Source organism: Urocitellus parryii, chromosome 1 (assembly GCF_045843805.1).
Source record: "Urocitellus parryii isolate mUroPar1 chromosome 1, mUroPar1.hap1, whole genome shotgun sequence".
In the NCBI taxonomy this organism is placed as follows: Eukaryota; Metazoa; Chordata; class Mammalia; order Rodentia; family Sciuridae; genus Urocitellus; species Urocitellus parryii.
In genome coordinates this window covers 256,916,246-256,931,739 of record NC_135531.1, presented here as the reverse complement: position 1 = coordinate 256,931,739, position 15,494 = coordinate 256,916,246, and the positions used below count along the sequence as shown (strand labels likewise).

At 36.2% G+C, this 15,494-nt stretch overlaps 1 protein-coding gene across 1 annotated transcript in view; it reads right to left on the bottom strand.

The window, feature by feature from the left end:
* Positions 1–12,516: 12,516 nt before the first annotated feature.
* Positions 12,517–15,494, bottom strand: part of Pth2r (parathyroid hormone 2 receptor) — a 106,928-nt gene continuing 103,950 nt past the window's right edge. The window contains exon 15 of the mRNA XM_077795092.1: positions 12,517–13,885. Within this exon, the coding sequence (XP_077651218.1) occupies positions 13,493–13,885 (393 nt within the window). The 3' untranslated portion in view covers positions 12,517–13,492. The remainder of the gene's footprint in view (positions 13,886–15,494) is intronic.

The window sequence follows — 15,494 nt, the reverse complement described above, 5'->3', positions numbered from 1 at the left end:
GATCCTTGACACTTCCCAAAACCTCCTAATCATGGAGGCTCCTAACTCCTAACTGATATGAAATTGTCATTCAGTTTTCATACATGATATGTCTATTACAATGTGAATCACATACCATTTACATATGCATTCTCTATCCTTGTTCATTGTCAAATTCTAAATATATCCTACAAAGTTCAATTCTTCACTTGAAAACAGCTTATGACACCTTCTAACTTACTCATCACCATGACAGTGACTTTTTGAAAAAAAAGAAGAAAGAAAATATGCCTTATCTTGCCCACTATACCTGTGAGAGATTAGTACAAACCATGTCATTACATATTTCCTTGGGTTGTAATCCCTTACCTCACCGACTCACTGTTTTCAATTTCTCTCTTCAACTAGGTTTCATTTGGATATTTACAAAGAGATGTTTTATTGCTTATAGAGCCATCTTTTGCTATTTCTCTTCACAAAAAAAAAATGTTTTTTAAAGGTTATCATGGTTATACATAGGCCAGAAGCCAGTTTTGTTTTAACTTTCTATACATAAAATAAGGATAGGACTGAAATTTCTAAAATGGATGGATCCTTATATCTCAGGATTTCAGGCAATGAATGTTTCCCTAGAAAATGAGTACAGCTGCTTGCTGTTTATTTAATATTCACAGAGTTTTCCTATTTATCAATGCACATCCTAAGTCTGACTTCTTTCACCAAGTCTTCCAGCTATAGAAACCTAATATACTTCATGGAATTGTTTGACTATTTACTTCTCAAGAATTAATCACCCACCAAATGATCATTATAAGAAGCACTTGAAATGGTTGCTTAGCATCCCAGTTCCTAAGTCTCTCCAGGCCCAACTTATCAGAATCCCTGCTGTGGTATATAGTATCCTAAATATTTAACAAATATTTAGTCAATGTGCACACTAAGGCTTTAAAATAATACATACTATATGATCATTTTACTGGTATCCTCTCAAGTAAAATTCTACATGTGGAATAAATATGTTATTTTTGCTTTAACAGTGAAGTATAGATTTTTTAAATCTTATATGTATAATCTTAATAAATGTATACACCTGTGTAATCTATACCCTTAACATAAAATAAAACATTTTGATCATCCCAGAAAATGCCCTCAATATCTTTTTCTTTTTAACCTTCCCTTACCCAGAGCATTGTTCAGTTTAAACTTTTTTCCATATTAATACATAGACATAATAGTCTATGTTAATACATAGACCACCTGAGATTCTCCTATTGATTCCTAAGACAGAGACCACTCTCACTATTTTCAAGCATGCGGTCCTTGTTTTTTCCTGGCTGGTAAGTAAATGTATTTCCAATGAAAATTAAATTTTAGTTAGAAATTGAATTACTACAAGTAGATGTGGGAATCTGGGTGAAATTGAGTATGATTGTGACTCAACTGTCCTTAATAAATTCTACCACACCTGCTATCTTGGAAATTTCCAGCTGAAAATTACAGGAATTACTGAAAAAGGAATTACTGAAAAAGGAATGAAATGTCTTAGGATTTAAAGGCATCTTATGCTGGATTTTAAAAAGTCCCCTCAATAGCACTAATAACACGTGCCTCAATGACTAATATTAGAATATTATATGGCTAACATCCAAATATTAATATAGATCCATATTAACTATAACTAACTCTTTAAGAATATAATTACATTCTCTTTATGTAGATATGGAACACTGGCATAGACTGTTTCATAAATTAAGTCTCAATACATTTTAAACGATTGAAGTGGTTCAGAGTTTATATTCATTGATTACAATAAAATTAGAAATAAATAACAAAAATATATCTGAAAAATTCCTCAAGTACTTAGAAATCAAATAGTGTACTTTTAAGTAACCCACTGGTCAACTTCACCATTTTGTTAAGTAACAATCACTTTTTTTATAGATACAAAGAGTAACAAACTATAGCTTGCACTATAGTCGACAGTGAAAGAAAGAAATCACAATAAAAATTAGAATATATTTTGAGAATAATAATGAAAACCAATATACCAAAAAATATGCAGTGCTTCTAAAAAATTTTAGAAAAGGAGGAGGTTCTAAAATGAATGATTTATGTTTCTAATTAGTGAGGCTACAAAAGAGGAGAAAGTTTAGAAAATAATAAAGATATAGAAATCTATGAATTTTTTAAAAATAGTCAAAAAGGAAACTTGAAGCTGATTCCTTGAGAAAAATGAAAATTTTGACAAACTTCTAACTGTATTAATTAAGAAAAAGGAAGAAAACACAAATATAGCAGTATAAGAAATGAAGAGACAAAAATAGAAATATTAAAAGAACAATTAAGTAAATATGAATGAAGCACAGAATGCCAGTGAATTTGCCACATTAGATAAACACTTTGAAGGCTAGAATATCAAAACTGAATCAAAAAGTAGAAAAGTGAAATCACATCCTATCAAAATTTTAAATAACTGAATTTATAATTCAAAATATTTCTACAGAGAAAACTCCATTTACAGATGATTCCTTAGTGAATTCTTTCAAACATTTAAGGAATAAATAATACCAACCCTGTACCAATTATGCTGAAAGAAAAAAAAAATGAAAAGAAGGACAATTTCTTAACTCATTTTATTAGACCAGTATTACCCTGATACCAAAAACTAAACAAAGATATTACAAGAAAATAAAACCACAGAAGAGTCATCCTCATGAATCTAAATGAAACTGTCTCTAAGAGCAAGATATAAAAATGAAAACACATCACAACCAAAAACTTTTCTCGAAGATGTAGAAAATAGGTTGGTTTAATATTAGGGGATCAAATAACAATAATTCACCATTTTGTTAAGTATTAAGCTCTCTACATCACTAGATGCAGAAAAAAAATTGACAAAATGTAGTTCCCCTTCCTGATAAAAGCACTCAGCAAACTATATTAGAAGGAAACTTTGTAATTCCAAAAAAGGGTATCTATTAAAAAAAAAAAAAAAAAACAAACCTATAGCTCTCACCATAGTCGACAGTGAAATAATGATCATTTTGTAAGATTGGGGAATATGGCAGTTTCCTGTTGCCATGTCTACTCAACAGTGTTGACACACATTTTTATGTTTAGACTGGTTCATTCACATCAAATATTAGGCTATATTTCATAATTTACACAGTTGGATTTACTTGTCACATGTCATGCTGAATTGCCTTTTGGAGAACTGCAGGCTATCTATTTCTTCTGAACACCACAATTTTTCATTGTGATATGTATATTTATGCTGTGCCCCTCATGTGTTCATGCTATTCTATTAGAATAAAGAATAAGGGAAGTGGCATTTTAAATAAAAGAATGATGCATTAAATACATCTATCTACTTACATATGAAATTTATAAATATATAGCTACATGATGACATTTTCTTAGGTATCCAGGGAAAATTAAATAATACTTGAGGGAAATAAAGTGTAGTTAATTAAGTGCATGTATTCATTTTCCCACTTGGCAATGCTTAGGGTTGATGTGAAATACTTGTTTTGCCATTCTGAATGGCTGAATTAAATGAACTTTGTTATATCTGAGCCACATTCTCAGAAAGAGCCCTTCCCTGAGGGCATCTCCTCCAGCTTTACCCTCTAGAGAATCAACCTATTAATTTTCTTCAAAGCAGCAAACTGCATCTGAAATTACCTCCTCGCAGCACACTGCATTTGCTTACTGTCTCACTGTCTTTGTTCAGAGGATACAACTACCTGAGAACAAAGTCCTATCTTGTTCACTACTTTAATCCCAGCTCCTTGAACACAGCCTGGCACGTGTTGCATATCTGTTGAACAAATAAATTCCTCAAACTGTGACGTATTTTTATATCAAGACCTCTTTGGCTGCAAATATCAGGAAAACTTCAACTAATAAGAGAAAGTTTACTGGCTTCAATATATATGAGATGGAAGGATTCATACCCCAAACAATGTCAACGGATGCATGTATCAGCTTTGCCTCCTCAGGGATGGCTCCATGGTCAAATTCTGTTTGGTGACAGCTCCAGGAACACATCCTGACAATTAGTCCAGTAGGAGAGAGCTACTCTATTGTTCCGTGATCATACACTCACCACTAGCCCAGTACCTGACCAGAGAGAAAGAGTAAGTCGGAGGATTAATACATAACAGGTTTCACCTGCGAATTACAAGTGGCCCAATCCCACCCAAACTGCACAGCTGAGAAAGGAGCACAAATGATTCTCCAAAGTAGATTTAGACTATTGTTACCATGAGAAGTGGCAGGTGCTGTGAGTAAACATAAGATGCCCTCTACAGTATCTTTCTTCTAATCCTTTAATCGCCATCAATCACAGCTTGATCCAAACCTATCCTTAGCTTCTGAGCTAAGGATAAAGCACTTCTTAGATTTACAAAATTCTAATATATCTGATCAGAATGAGGCTGTGTTCTTTAATATTCCTTCACTGTTATGAATATTTCTACAGCTTCTAAGGGCTGGTTCTTATTCTTCCTGAATGCCTCCAAAGACAGGGACAGGACCACCCCAACCCAGGCTCATTCTAGTCTTTAACAGCCTCAGACCAAACTTTTTTTTTTCTTTAAACTGAAACCTAGTAGCTAATACTTAGGAAAGTCTCAGTTGTATAGCCTGCAGAGCTCTGGAGGGAGGCCAGCTCAGTGGGCAGGGAGGGTCACTACTGGAGTTATCAGCAGACCAGCGATGGCAGAGAGTCTCCCCTCGAAGGTAATGTTCTCTCTGTCATCTCCCATCTTTAGGTGCCTTAACTTAAACAACATTACTAGCCAAATTTTCTCAGCTGGAGAGTTTTGCCTTATTGATTAAGGAAATCTTTATTGTAAAGACTACATCTCTGCCTCAATTCTCTTATTTGTAAAATAGGGATAATGATAATATTTACCTCATAAAGTTATAACAAGAATTAAGTGTTTTGTGTATACATATATACTCAAATAATGTATATGTAATTAAAATATGCACTGTATGGGCTAACTAGTATCACAAACTGATTTATTCATACAGAGGCCATCACAGACATTTTGTAGGAAAATAGGAATTGGTTTTTTGCATGGGTCATTTCAAAAGTAAGGAAGATTTCCAGTCAGCTCACACATGGTGAATACTGGTAATTCAAAAGATTGTTTCAGTAGAGTTATTATTGCTTCTAAAGTGAATAAATAGACTTTCTAAATCATAGTTTTTGTACCCAATGAGCTTATCATCTGATAATACCAGATACCAGAAACTCAATTAGCAAATTTGTCCCACAAGAGATAATCGGCTCTAAGCTGAAACTTTAGTTATTGAATAGCATTATTATTGAGTTATGACAAAATTCTGAAAAACCAAGTGCAAAAGTTGAGCAGTCTTGTAAAGACTCAATTCTTGTTAGTGTGTAGCTGTTCTTTTCAATAAAGAGTAGTCTGCTGGCCCGAAGCAGGGGTGTGGACACAGTGAATGTGTACAGTGTCTATGGACATAGCACCATATTTATTAAGATAGTAACTAAGTAACACCTTCATGTTTACTTATTGTCAAATAAGCTAAAAAGGCTCCTGTCTGCATTTTATTCACAATATTAATAGGAATATGGATAAATGCCCTCCAAGAAGGATTATAATGAAGAACTTCACAGTCATATCAGGGCTTTTGTAATTTTGGATCTCTGAGGAAATGTCTCTCTACAAGTAATAACCATTTACAAAGGAACTGAAGCCAAAACCCTGAAGCACCCACCTCTCTCCTGTGCTCCAGAATATCTAGACACCTTTAAGATCAGAACACCAGAACTTTCTGCAGGCATCTCAACTTCAACATGCCCCAAACCAAATCACCAGCTTTTCCTTAGTTATTCTACCTTCCTCCATGTTTCAAACACCTTCTCCTATCTACTCCAACTGCCTTTCTTGTAATTGACTATCTCAGAGCATCTCACCTGTGTCATCCTAATTGCTGTGGCATCCTAACAGCTATCCTCACTTCTATTTAAATCTTTTCTAGCTCATTCTTAGCCAGCTTGAGAGTTATTCAAAAGTGCATCTTACACCAGAAGCGACATGCACACCTGTAATCTCAGCGTCTCAGGAGGATGAGGCAGGAGGATTGCAAGTTCAAAGCCACCCTCAGCAATTTAATGAAGCTCTGAGCAACTTAGCAAGACCCTGACTCAAAATTTTAAATAATAATAATAAAAGGGCTGGAGATGTGGTTTAGTGATTAGGTGCCCCTAGGTTTAATCCCTGGTACTAAAAAAAAAAAATGTGCATATCATCTTTCAGTGTCCAGTCCCACATGTAAGAAGCTTTTCCCACTCTGTGTTATCAGGTGAAACACTGACCTGAAAAGCAACAATTTTCTTAGATCTGTAAGAGAAGTGAGGTCACAGGGCAAACCATAGTCCCAAACATGGACAGATAGCTTTAATCAATAGATGAATATGTGTATGAAAATTATAATAGAAGGAGAACAAAGGAATGATTGCGACTATTCTTTCACAAAGGGAATTACATAATAGGGATTTCACTATAGAAACTGATACCCTCTTGGGGCTGGGACTGTGGCTCAGTGGTAGAGCACTCGCCTAGCATGTGTGAGGCACTGGGTTTAAACCTCTGCACCACATAAAGATAAATAAAGGTACTGTCCATCTACAACTAAAAAATAAAGATATTAAAAAGAAGAAGAAGAAAAGAAACTGATACCTTCTCAAAAGGAAAGTGTCAAAAAGGAAATATTCAGAGAGGCGAGTGTTAGATGCCTGATGATTTTACAGTTGATACAGCAAAGCCCCAGGCCTGCAATTAGACTATTGCACCCATATTTATTTCCTAAATTTATACCTAAATTGCTTTTAAAAATTTAAATAGACTTTTTATTTTGGAATAGTTTTGGATTCACAGAAAAGTTCCAAGGATAATACAGGATTTCTGTACACCTGACATATGGTTTCTCCCACTGTTAACATCTTACAATATCAGGCCTCAAATATCAACAATGGCACAGTGCTACCAATTAAACTCCAGACTGTATTTGGATTTACCAGCTGTAACATTACTCTCTTTCTGTCTCATGAGTACGCACTGAATTTAGTAATCACATCTCCCCAGTCTCCTCCGACCTGTAAAAGCTCCTCAGTCTCCTTCTTTTTTCATAATCTTGACAGTCTTGAGGAGCACTGGCCAAGAATCCTGTAAACTGTCCCTCAATCTAGGTTTTCTTTTTAAAGGGAAAAAACACTTGATTAAATAGTTCTATTTTAAGTAGTCATTTTCCATGTATGAAGAAAGAAAGAAAGAAAGAAAGAAAGAAAGAAAGAAAGAAAGAAAGAAAGAAAGGTGAAAATCTTGTTTTATTCTGCCATGTTCAGACTCCAAAAAAAGATACAGCAAGATTACATCACATGGTGCATGTGCTGATTTTTTTTTTGATGCATGTGCTGATTTTCAAGAGTTCTTAGAGTTGGTGAAGCATTCTCTCCAAGTTATTCCAGCTTTGAAAACATTAAGTGCCCTAATAGTCAATTAAAATGGAGTTGAAAGGGAATATCTCCAGTGCCCCTTAAATTAAGCTAAACTGGGGTGACTTTCCTGCTCAGATTAGCATTTTTCTGGGGCACAGTTCTTTTTGCCATGCTTTGGGGTGCTCAATGTGAGCCTGCTATACATTCTAATAATGTGAATAAAGGTAATGCAAACTCATAGTTTCAAGTACAAATTTGTTTTCCTATTTAGCTATTTAAATCTTAATTAAATGAGCTACATAAGCTACTAAACTAAAATGTGTCTTTAAAAGAGATTAGAATTCTAAGGAGGAGCTGAATTTAAATGTTAATTGCATTAATTTAAGACTCATTGGGAGTTAAGAATGTTTATTCCTTTTACCTGGCTTCTGCACCATTTATAGATACTTCCATTGCCCTGGGTAGTTTTGATAATAGTGAATAAGTGGAAATCAACAAAAACAGCTATGTTTGAATGCAATAGAGGGGAGTAAAGATGGCTGTGCAGTCATTTTGCAAAAATATGTGGGCAAATTTCTCATGTTCTTGTGAGGCAACTTAAGAAGAGAATATAGATCTTTATGTCTAATTATAGACTTTGGATTCGATTAAAAGGAAAATTTAGATTCAAAAGTTATTTTTTGTTCTGATAGAAATAAAATACTGGGAGGTAAAAATGCTTTGATTCCAAACTATCATTGTGTTTTATTGTTTTTCACATTCCCATAATTATTGGTAATCCTACCATTAACATAGTTTAAACTAATTCTTATTTATTCCCTTTTTGACCTGGCTTACTATTAGGCATTGATAAAGAAAGTAAAACAGACCACATGAGTGAAAGATCAGGGGCCTTGGAGTCAAACAGAACTAGGTTCAGACCCTAACTCAGTCACTTTGATCTGGAGCAAATCACCTAATTATTTCTATATCTTTAAAATGAGAATAACAATACCATAGTGTGTCACAATGATTATAGGTATCCCTAACTTGATGGTTCAACTAACAATACATTAGACCCTGTGATGGTTGGAAAACAAACGTATATAACTATGCTGTTTTTCATTTTCAGTACAGTATTCAAAAAATTACATGAGGTATTCAAGAGTCTATAATAAAGTAGGGTTTGTGTTAGAAGATTTTGCCCAATTACAGGAAAATGTAAGTATTCTGGACATATTTAAGGTATGTTAGGCTAAGCTATGCTCTTCCAGTGGGTTAAGTGTATTAAATGTATTTTCAACTTGTAAAAGGTATACCAAAATGTGACCTCATTGTAAATTGAGGAGCATTGTGTATGATAAAATATACCAAAAACACTATGCTGGATTCTTCAAAGAAGGCAGGTGTACATTAATAGCTTATCCACATTATTCCTAAGCACCTTTATGAGGCCATCTTTGTAGCCTAGAATTTCTCTAGATGCATAGAGAATATCTTTCCTGAAAACCTGATTCCCTGCAAACCAATGTCTTAGAAGGCCTAAGACTGGAGAAACAGCCAGAGCAGATCTAAAGAGAGAAAAGATGAATATCCAACCCATAAAACAAGAAGTTTAAAACTCTAGAGGAAAAGAGAATGTCTTCTACATATCTTGAACAAAATCAACAATATAAATATTTATACTTCTAAGATAAAACAATTGTTGATACACAGAGGTTACAAATGACAAACTAGATAGCTTTTTTCCTTGTAAATGCAGCACATAACTTACCACGAGGACTGGCAAAATAATTGATCTCCATGAAGTAACCCAGAAAATAACAGTAATACAGCCTAAATCTAATAAACCACTGGAATTCTTTCCATACTAGAAATTGACATGAATCTCTGTAATAGCTTTCTATGTCTGCCATAACAAACTTCCACAAACTTGGTACCTTGAAACAACACAGATTTTGATTTTAAAGTTCTATAGACTAGAAGTCCACTGGAGTCTCACTGGAGTATGTCAGCAGGGCTGTCTTCCTTTTTCAAGGCTCAAAGAGAGAATCTGTTTCTTTGTCTTGTCCAGCTTCTACAGGTTACTGTCCTTTCCTTCCTTGGAGTACCTTCTTCCATCTTCCAAGCCAGCAACAAGAGTCAGAGTTCTTACATCACTTAAGTCTGCTTCCTCTTCTGCCTTTCTTTCCACTTGAAAGGACTTTTGTGACTAAATTGGACTTGCCCACATAATCTAGGATAATCTCCTTATTCTAAAGTCAACTGATGAGCAATTCTTAAGTCCACTTGCAAACTTTATCTGCCTTTGCCATAGAACCTAACACAATCATAGCCTCTAGGATTAGGATGTAGGCATCTTTAAGGGCCACACAAAGATGCCTATGGCAATATCTAAGAGAGATCATTTCTGGATTATGTAATATTAATCCCTGAGTGTAACATTATGCATCTCACTCTTACTCACTTTGTTCCAAAAGTTTGAAAACAGGACTGCTGGATTTGTTTGTTTGTTTGTGACAAACTTAAAACATGCAGACCAAACGTGTTTCCATGTTATTTAACCAGAGTAAAGTTATATGACCCAACCTTTTTCTGTTTATACATTAGGCAGTAAAAATTGGTTATCTCTAGTGTATAGTATTAATGTCTCTGTCAATAAGTCATACAAGATTATCATCACAAACTCCTGTAACCTATACTACCATTTAAATCTCTTGCATCTAGGACTTGCTATATTTCCAAAGAGAAAAATATCTATCACATTAGCATTAAGTACCTCGGCGTCATGACTTAGGAAGTGAAGATTCAAATGGTGTGGTTGGGATCTGAAGTATGAATATAGAAATTGTGATGGGTTTTCCTCTTACTGGGCTCATTTAAACAGAACATTGATATTTAAAGCTTCAATTCAAGAGCATTACATCTAAAACTATCTTGATTTATATGGTTACTTGATTTATTAGAAAAAATAAAAACTACATAGGATACCACTCCTTAAGAATATTTTTGAAAACCATTGCTTATTTCTATGCAAGTTCATCATCTACATTAAGAGACACATGTCAAATGTGTCCAAAGCCCAGGAATGTAATGGAAATAAATGGACAAGTCTAAGTAGACAGTAGGTGAATGTCGGCCTTGCCCTGTCTGAAGAGGCTGCTAGCCAATTCTAACCTCCACTCTCAGGAGATCCTCTGGCACTTTAATTGTTCAGAGATTATGTGATATCATAAAAATTTTAGATGTTGGCAACTAAATAATATGTTTTCAAACTTCTTGGATGAGCAAATAAAGCATAGGTATGAAGCAAAGTTACCTTATGGGCCCGTGGTTTGTCACTTTGCATCTAGATCAGCCACTCGTTTGTAACTGCCCAGTATTTTACCTGATGAAAAGGCTGACTATTTGAATATAAGCACCTTGAAAACCTGGACAGATAAGTGCACACTTAGACAAGACAAAGAGTCCTCACAACTCAGGGGTTCTTTGTTCCTAGAGGGAATAAGTTGTACCTCATTCTCTATTGTAGCCTCAGCACAGAGCAGAGTATCTGTCACATCATAGATTCTAAGTGTTTCTTGAATCAGTGAATAAGTAAAATTGAAGAGAACCTTGGAAAGTCTGAAGGTTCTACTCACAGCTGTTAAAAATGTAAAGAAGTAGTGATCTAGCTTTAGAATTTGGAATTGACTCAGAAGCAATAACTTGGTATTTTCCTTATCATCAAAATATATCTATTCTAACAATTCCTTATAATACTGCAATGACCATTGAGGACTTTTATAGTATAAAGAGACAAAAAAATAATTTGAAATGATAATAAACAATTACCTAATCTTACTATCTATACAAAATGTTCATGTTAGAAAATATTTTAATATATGACTTCTCTTATTCATCAGAACATTTCTTGGAAGTAGACTAATACTATCTTCTTTTATTTTTGTGGGTACTGGGGATTGAACTCAGGGGCACCCAACCACTGAGCCACATCCCCAGCCCTATTTTGTATTTTATTTAGAGACAAGGTCTCACTGAGTTGCTTAGCGCCTCACAGTTGCTGAGACTGACTTTGAACTCATGATCCTCCTGCCTCACACAGCCTCCCAAACTGCTGGGATTACAGACATGCTCCACTGCACCTGGCTCTGTCTTCATTTTTTAAAAAAAATGGTGAAATTGAATTATAAAAGAAGTTAAGCAGTTTTATAAAAACTTGCAGAAAATTATCAAAGAGCTGAACTTAATCTCTGACTCAGCTCATGACTGACAGTTTCCTCCTGACTAGGGTGTGACAACATAGAATTGAATCAGATGAATTAAATACCCACAATAGCACCTTCATAAACAGGAAGGGAAGTAAATGACCTATACTATAGCACAGAGAATGAAGAAGGAAAATGCATGGAAAAGAAGTAGAGTATTTTTCAAAAAGGTATGTAGACATCAGAGCACCTCATTCATTATGACACTATTGCAAATTGGTTAAATCATTCCATAGAATAGATAAGACATTATGCTGCAACTTTGTCATTTTGCCTTGGTATATGTTGCTCTGTGATCCTTTTCATTTCCTATATGAGGGGACAGAAATTTCATGAGGGAACGGAAGCTAAAATATATTACAAGTTCCCATAACACTCTCTACTCAGAAGGCATTTGTTGAATTATTTGGTTGGCCAATGAGCTACATATATATTGGTGACAGTATAGTACAATGGCTATAAGCACCTGAGACTTGAAGTGAATGAAGCTGTGTCACTGACTAGTTAGGTAACTCTGGGCAAGTTGCTCTACTCTGGGAGTCGTCTGTGGAAATGATGACAGTGGTAAGACTTATTCCTAAGTTTGTAGTGAAGATCAACCAGGTTGAAGTTGTAAAAACCTAACAGGATGTCTGCTTCATGGCATGCACTCCAAAAAACATTTTCATAACTTCCATGCTTATTGACATTTCAAGCTCGGTAAAGCACAAGAGCTAAATACTAATGACTGCAGATCTGGAGAAGAAAAGTTTGGTTAGTTCTCAAAAATACTGTGAGAGGATGAAAAGAAATTTTTTAAAGGGACACAAAATGCATTTTTAAAACAAACTTTTAATTTATCCAAAATGCCATCTGTAATAGAACAAAAAAATAAAAAGATATAGATGCAGTGTAATTTACTAACATAAGTAAGTACAAACAAAACCAGTTTGCAGACCCAAGCTTACAGATGAGCAAAACCCTTGATATGTTGTGGTTTACAAAGAAAGAGGAGGGAAGGCCTGAGGTTTGGCTGGTCATGAGCAGCATATTCAAAAGAAGGGATATGTGAAATATTCATTTTTGGACAATTTCCCTTGTTTCTAGGAAAGAATCAATCATAACTGTTATAAATTTATTATTTGGCCCATGTCCAGCCAACTGAATTTCCAGTGCATACATGTTCTTAGATCTTTAATCTTTCAACACGCATTTTCCAGATCCTAGCTGCTCCCGTGCACAGGGGGAACAAATGAAATGACAAAAGTACAATAAAGTGAGAAAGAGAAAAGAGAGTACTAATTTCTCACAAGGAAAATAATGATACACATCAAATGATCTCTATCATATTTAGGGTGATATTTATGAGACAAAGCTAGTGCCAAGCAATTGAAACCTTTTCTTTGCAAATGCAGCAGAAAAAATGAACAACCACAGGGTAAGTACCACACATTAATTTAGAAAAGAATTCGATGCCAAAATAAAGTAACTACCTCCCTGGCACTTCCTCTTTTGTGCCCCTAGGAGACACCTCACAGAGCCTGAAAGCATTAAGTAACACCTTAACCCTGAACTTTTCAGCTCAGGCTCAGGCAGAGGAATTTTGTTGGGGGTTGTACCAGGGATCTAACTCAGGGCCACCCGGCCAGATCTATTTTGTATTTTATTTAGCGATAGGGTCTCACTGAGTTGCTTAGCAAGCCTCACTTTTTTGAGGTTGACCTTGAACTCATGATCCTCCTGCATCAGCCTCCTGAGCTGCTGGGATTATAGGTGTGCACCACCATGCCCAGCTGCCACAATCACTGACTCAGAAAACATCCTTGGTTTCTCCTTGGCTTACTTCTGTGACTAGACTAAATTCCATTGGCCTGGAAGACTCCACTGGAATATCATCTGCCTGCCTCTCAATACCTTCCTTAGTCTCCTCTTGGATGCAGTGTGGCAGGCAGTCCTGGTCTGAGTTACTCCACACATAGCCGGGTAAAGTTACATGGCTGTCAGGCTGTTGGGTGGCTGTCTTGGCCGTTTTGCCAGAGAGGAGCACCAGGCGAGTGCTGGCAGCCACCTGGGAATGGCTGCTGGTGCTGTGAGTCACCGTGGTGAGCACGGAGCCGTATCTGTGGCTGCCACATGGTGGCGTCCTTTTCCAGTCCATGGACAGATTCCACCGACTCCACATCTTCTTCACCTCACCCTGAACCTGAAGGACAGGAAACAGGTATCAGAAACAAGAGATGACTTGATTTCAATTATAATAATCATTATTGAGCTTCCTCTATGCACCTGGGACTTTAGAGATACATTCCCTCTCAACCACAAAATAACCTTCAAGAGGGCTGGTGTTGTAACTCACAGGTAGGGTGCTTGCCTAGCGTGTGGGACACTGGGTTCAATCCTCAGCACCACATTAAAAAAAAAAAATAGAGGTATTGTGTCCATCTACGACTTTAAAAAAATTTTAAAAGATACAATGTTATTTTTAAAAAATCTTCAGAATAGGAGCTATTTTTGGAGATGAGCAAACTGAGGTATAGGGAGAAATAAAGGACTTGTCCAAGATAGTATTTAACTAGAAGTTGCAATGCAGCTAATAGAAGTATCTGATTTGGAGAGGAAAGCAGACTTTTGTCTGGAAGACAAATAAGCTACAAACAGTGACACTGAAGGACTGTGCAGAACCCTTTGCACATGGCTACTCCATTCAAACCCCTGACCAAACTCTTGTAACTTCTAGCAGCACAGAGTCGGAGGACCCTGTGGATGATCACATCCCTGCTTTGATCACATCCCTGCTTAAAGTGCCTGCCTGAAAAAGCTTAATGCTGCCAGAAGAATGTGTCCTGGCAAATACACCAGATAACAGTTCCCTGACCTCTCAGAACATTTACTAACAAGGGCTCACAGTTGTAAATATGTAGTCCTGGCCTCTCAGAAGCCTCTCTCTGAAGGAACTGAGAACCACTCCTTCAAGTTGAAATCATCAAGAAGGATAAGGCCTCTGTCTCCCAGTCTCGGTGGGAGGATAAAACCCTGCCTTAGAGAACTGCAGCCAGCAGGCACAGCGGGCCTATCACATCCACACTGGCGGACTTTATACTTTTTCATCTTCTGACTCATTCCCCTTTTAAAATGCTCCCGCCCTAATTAGATGGAGTTCAGATCTTTCCCCTACTCTCAGTAGTTACTGAGTAAAATCTGTTTCCACCACTTTAATGACTCTCGACTGAGGAATGGCAGGGAGGTCCTCAGCTTGGAGTGGAACTGCCACCCTCTCAATCTATAGGCAAAATGAAGAAAGAAAAATGAGGAAAGAAGGACATTCCATGGAAAAGCAGTCATTTCAAACACATTCCCAGGAGGGCAGGGCTTTTGTTTCCATTTCTGCTGCTAAAGATTCAATTCTCCTGCTACTGCCCATTTCCAGAGGAGCTTATTTGCAAGTTCTAAGGGAAGCAGTAGAAACATGGCAAGCTGACATCACTTAAATCAACAACCTCCTATCTGTTCATCATGGCAAAAAATAAGCACCTGATTTACTCCCCCTTCCTGCAAAATGAGGTAAAAACGGTACAGAAGTAAATCTGGGGAATTAATGAATTGTTACTTAAGAGACTGACCTAGCATCCCACAATGTCCAAACCCCAAATGTGGTCAGAAGCATTAGCTGATCTATAGCAACTGGAAATATCTTTGCACTTCTGAAACTTGTAGCAAGTTCCAAATTTGAAAGAAGAAAGGTAGCAACTCATCCAACATGTTAAAAGTGAAAAGATAAATCTATCATTCAATGTGCTGACCTCTCCCTGGTC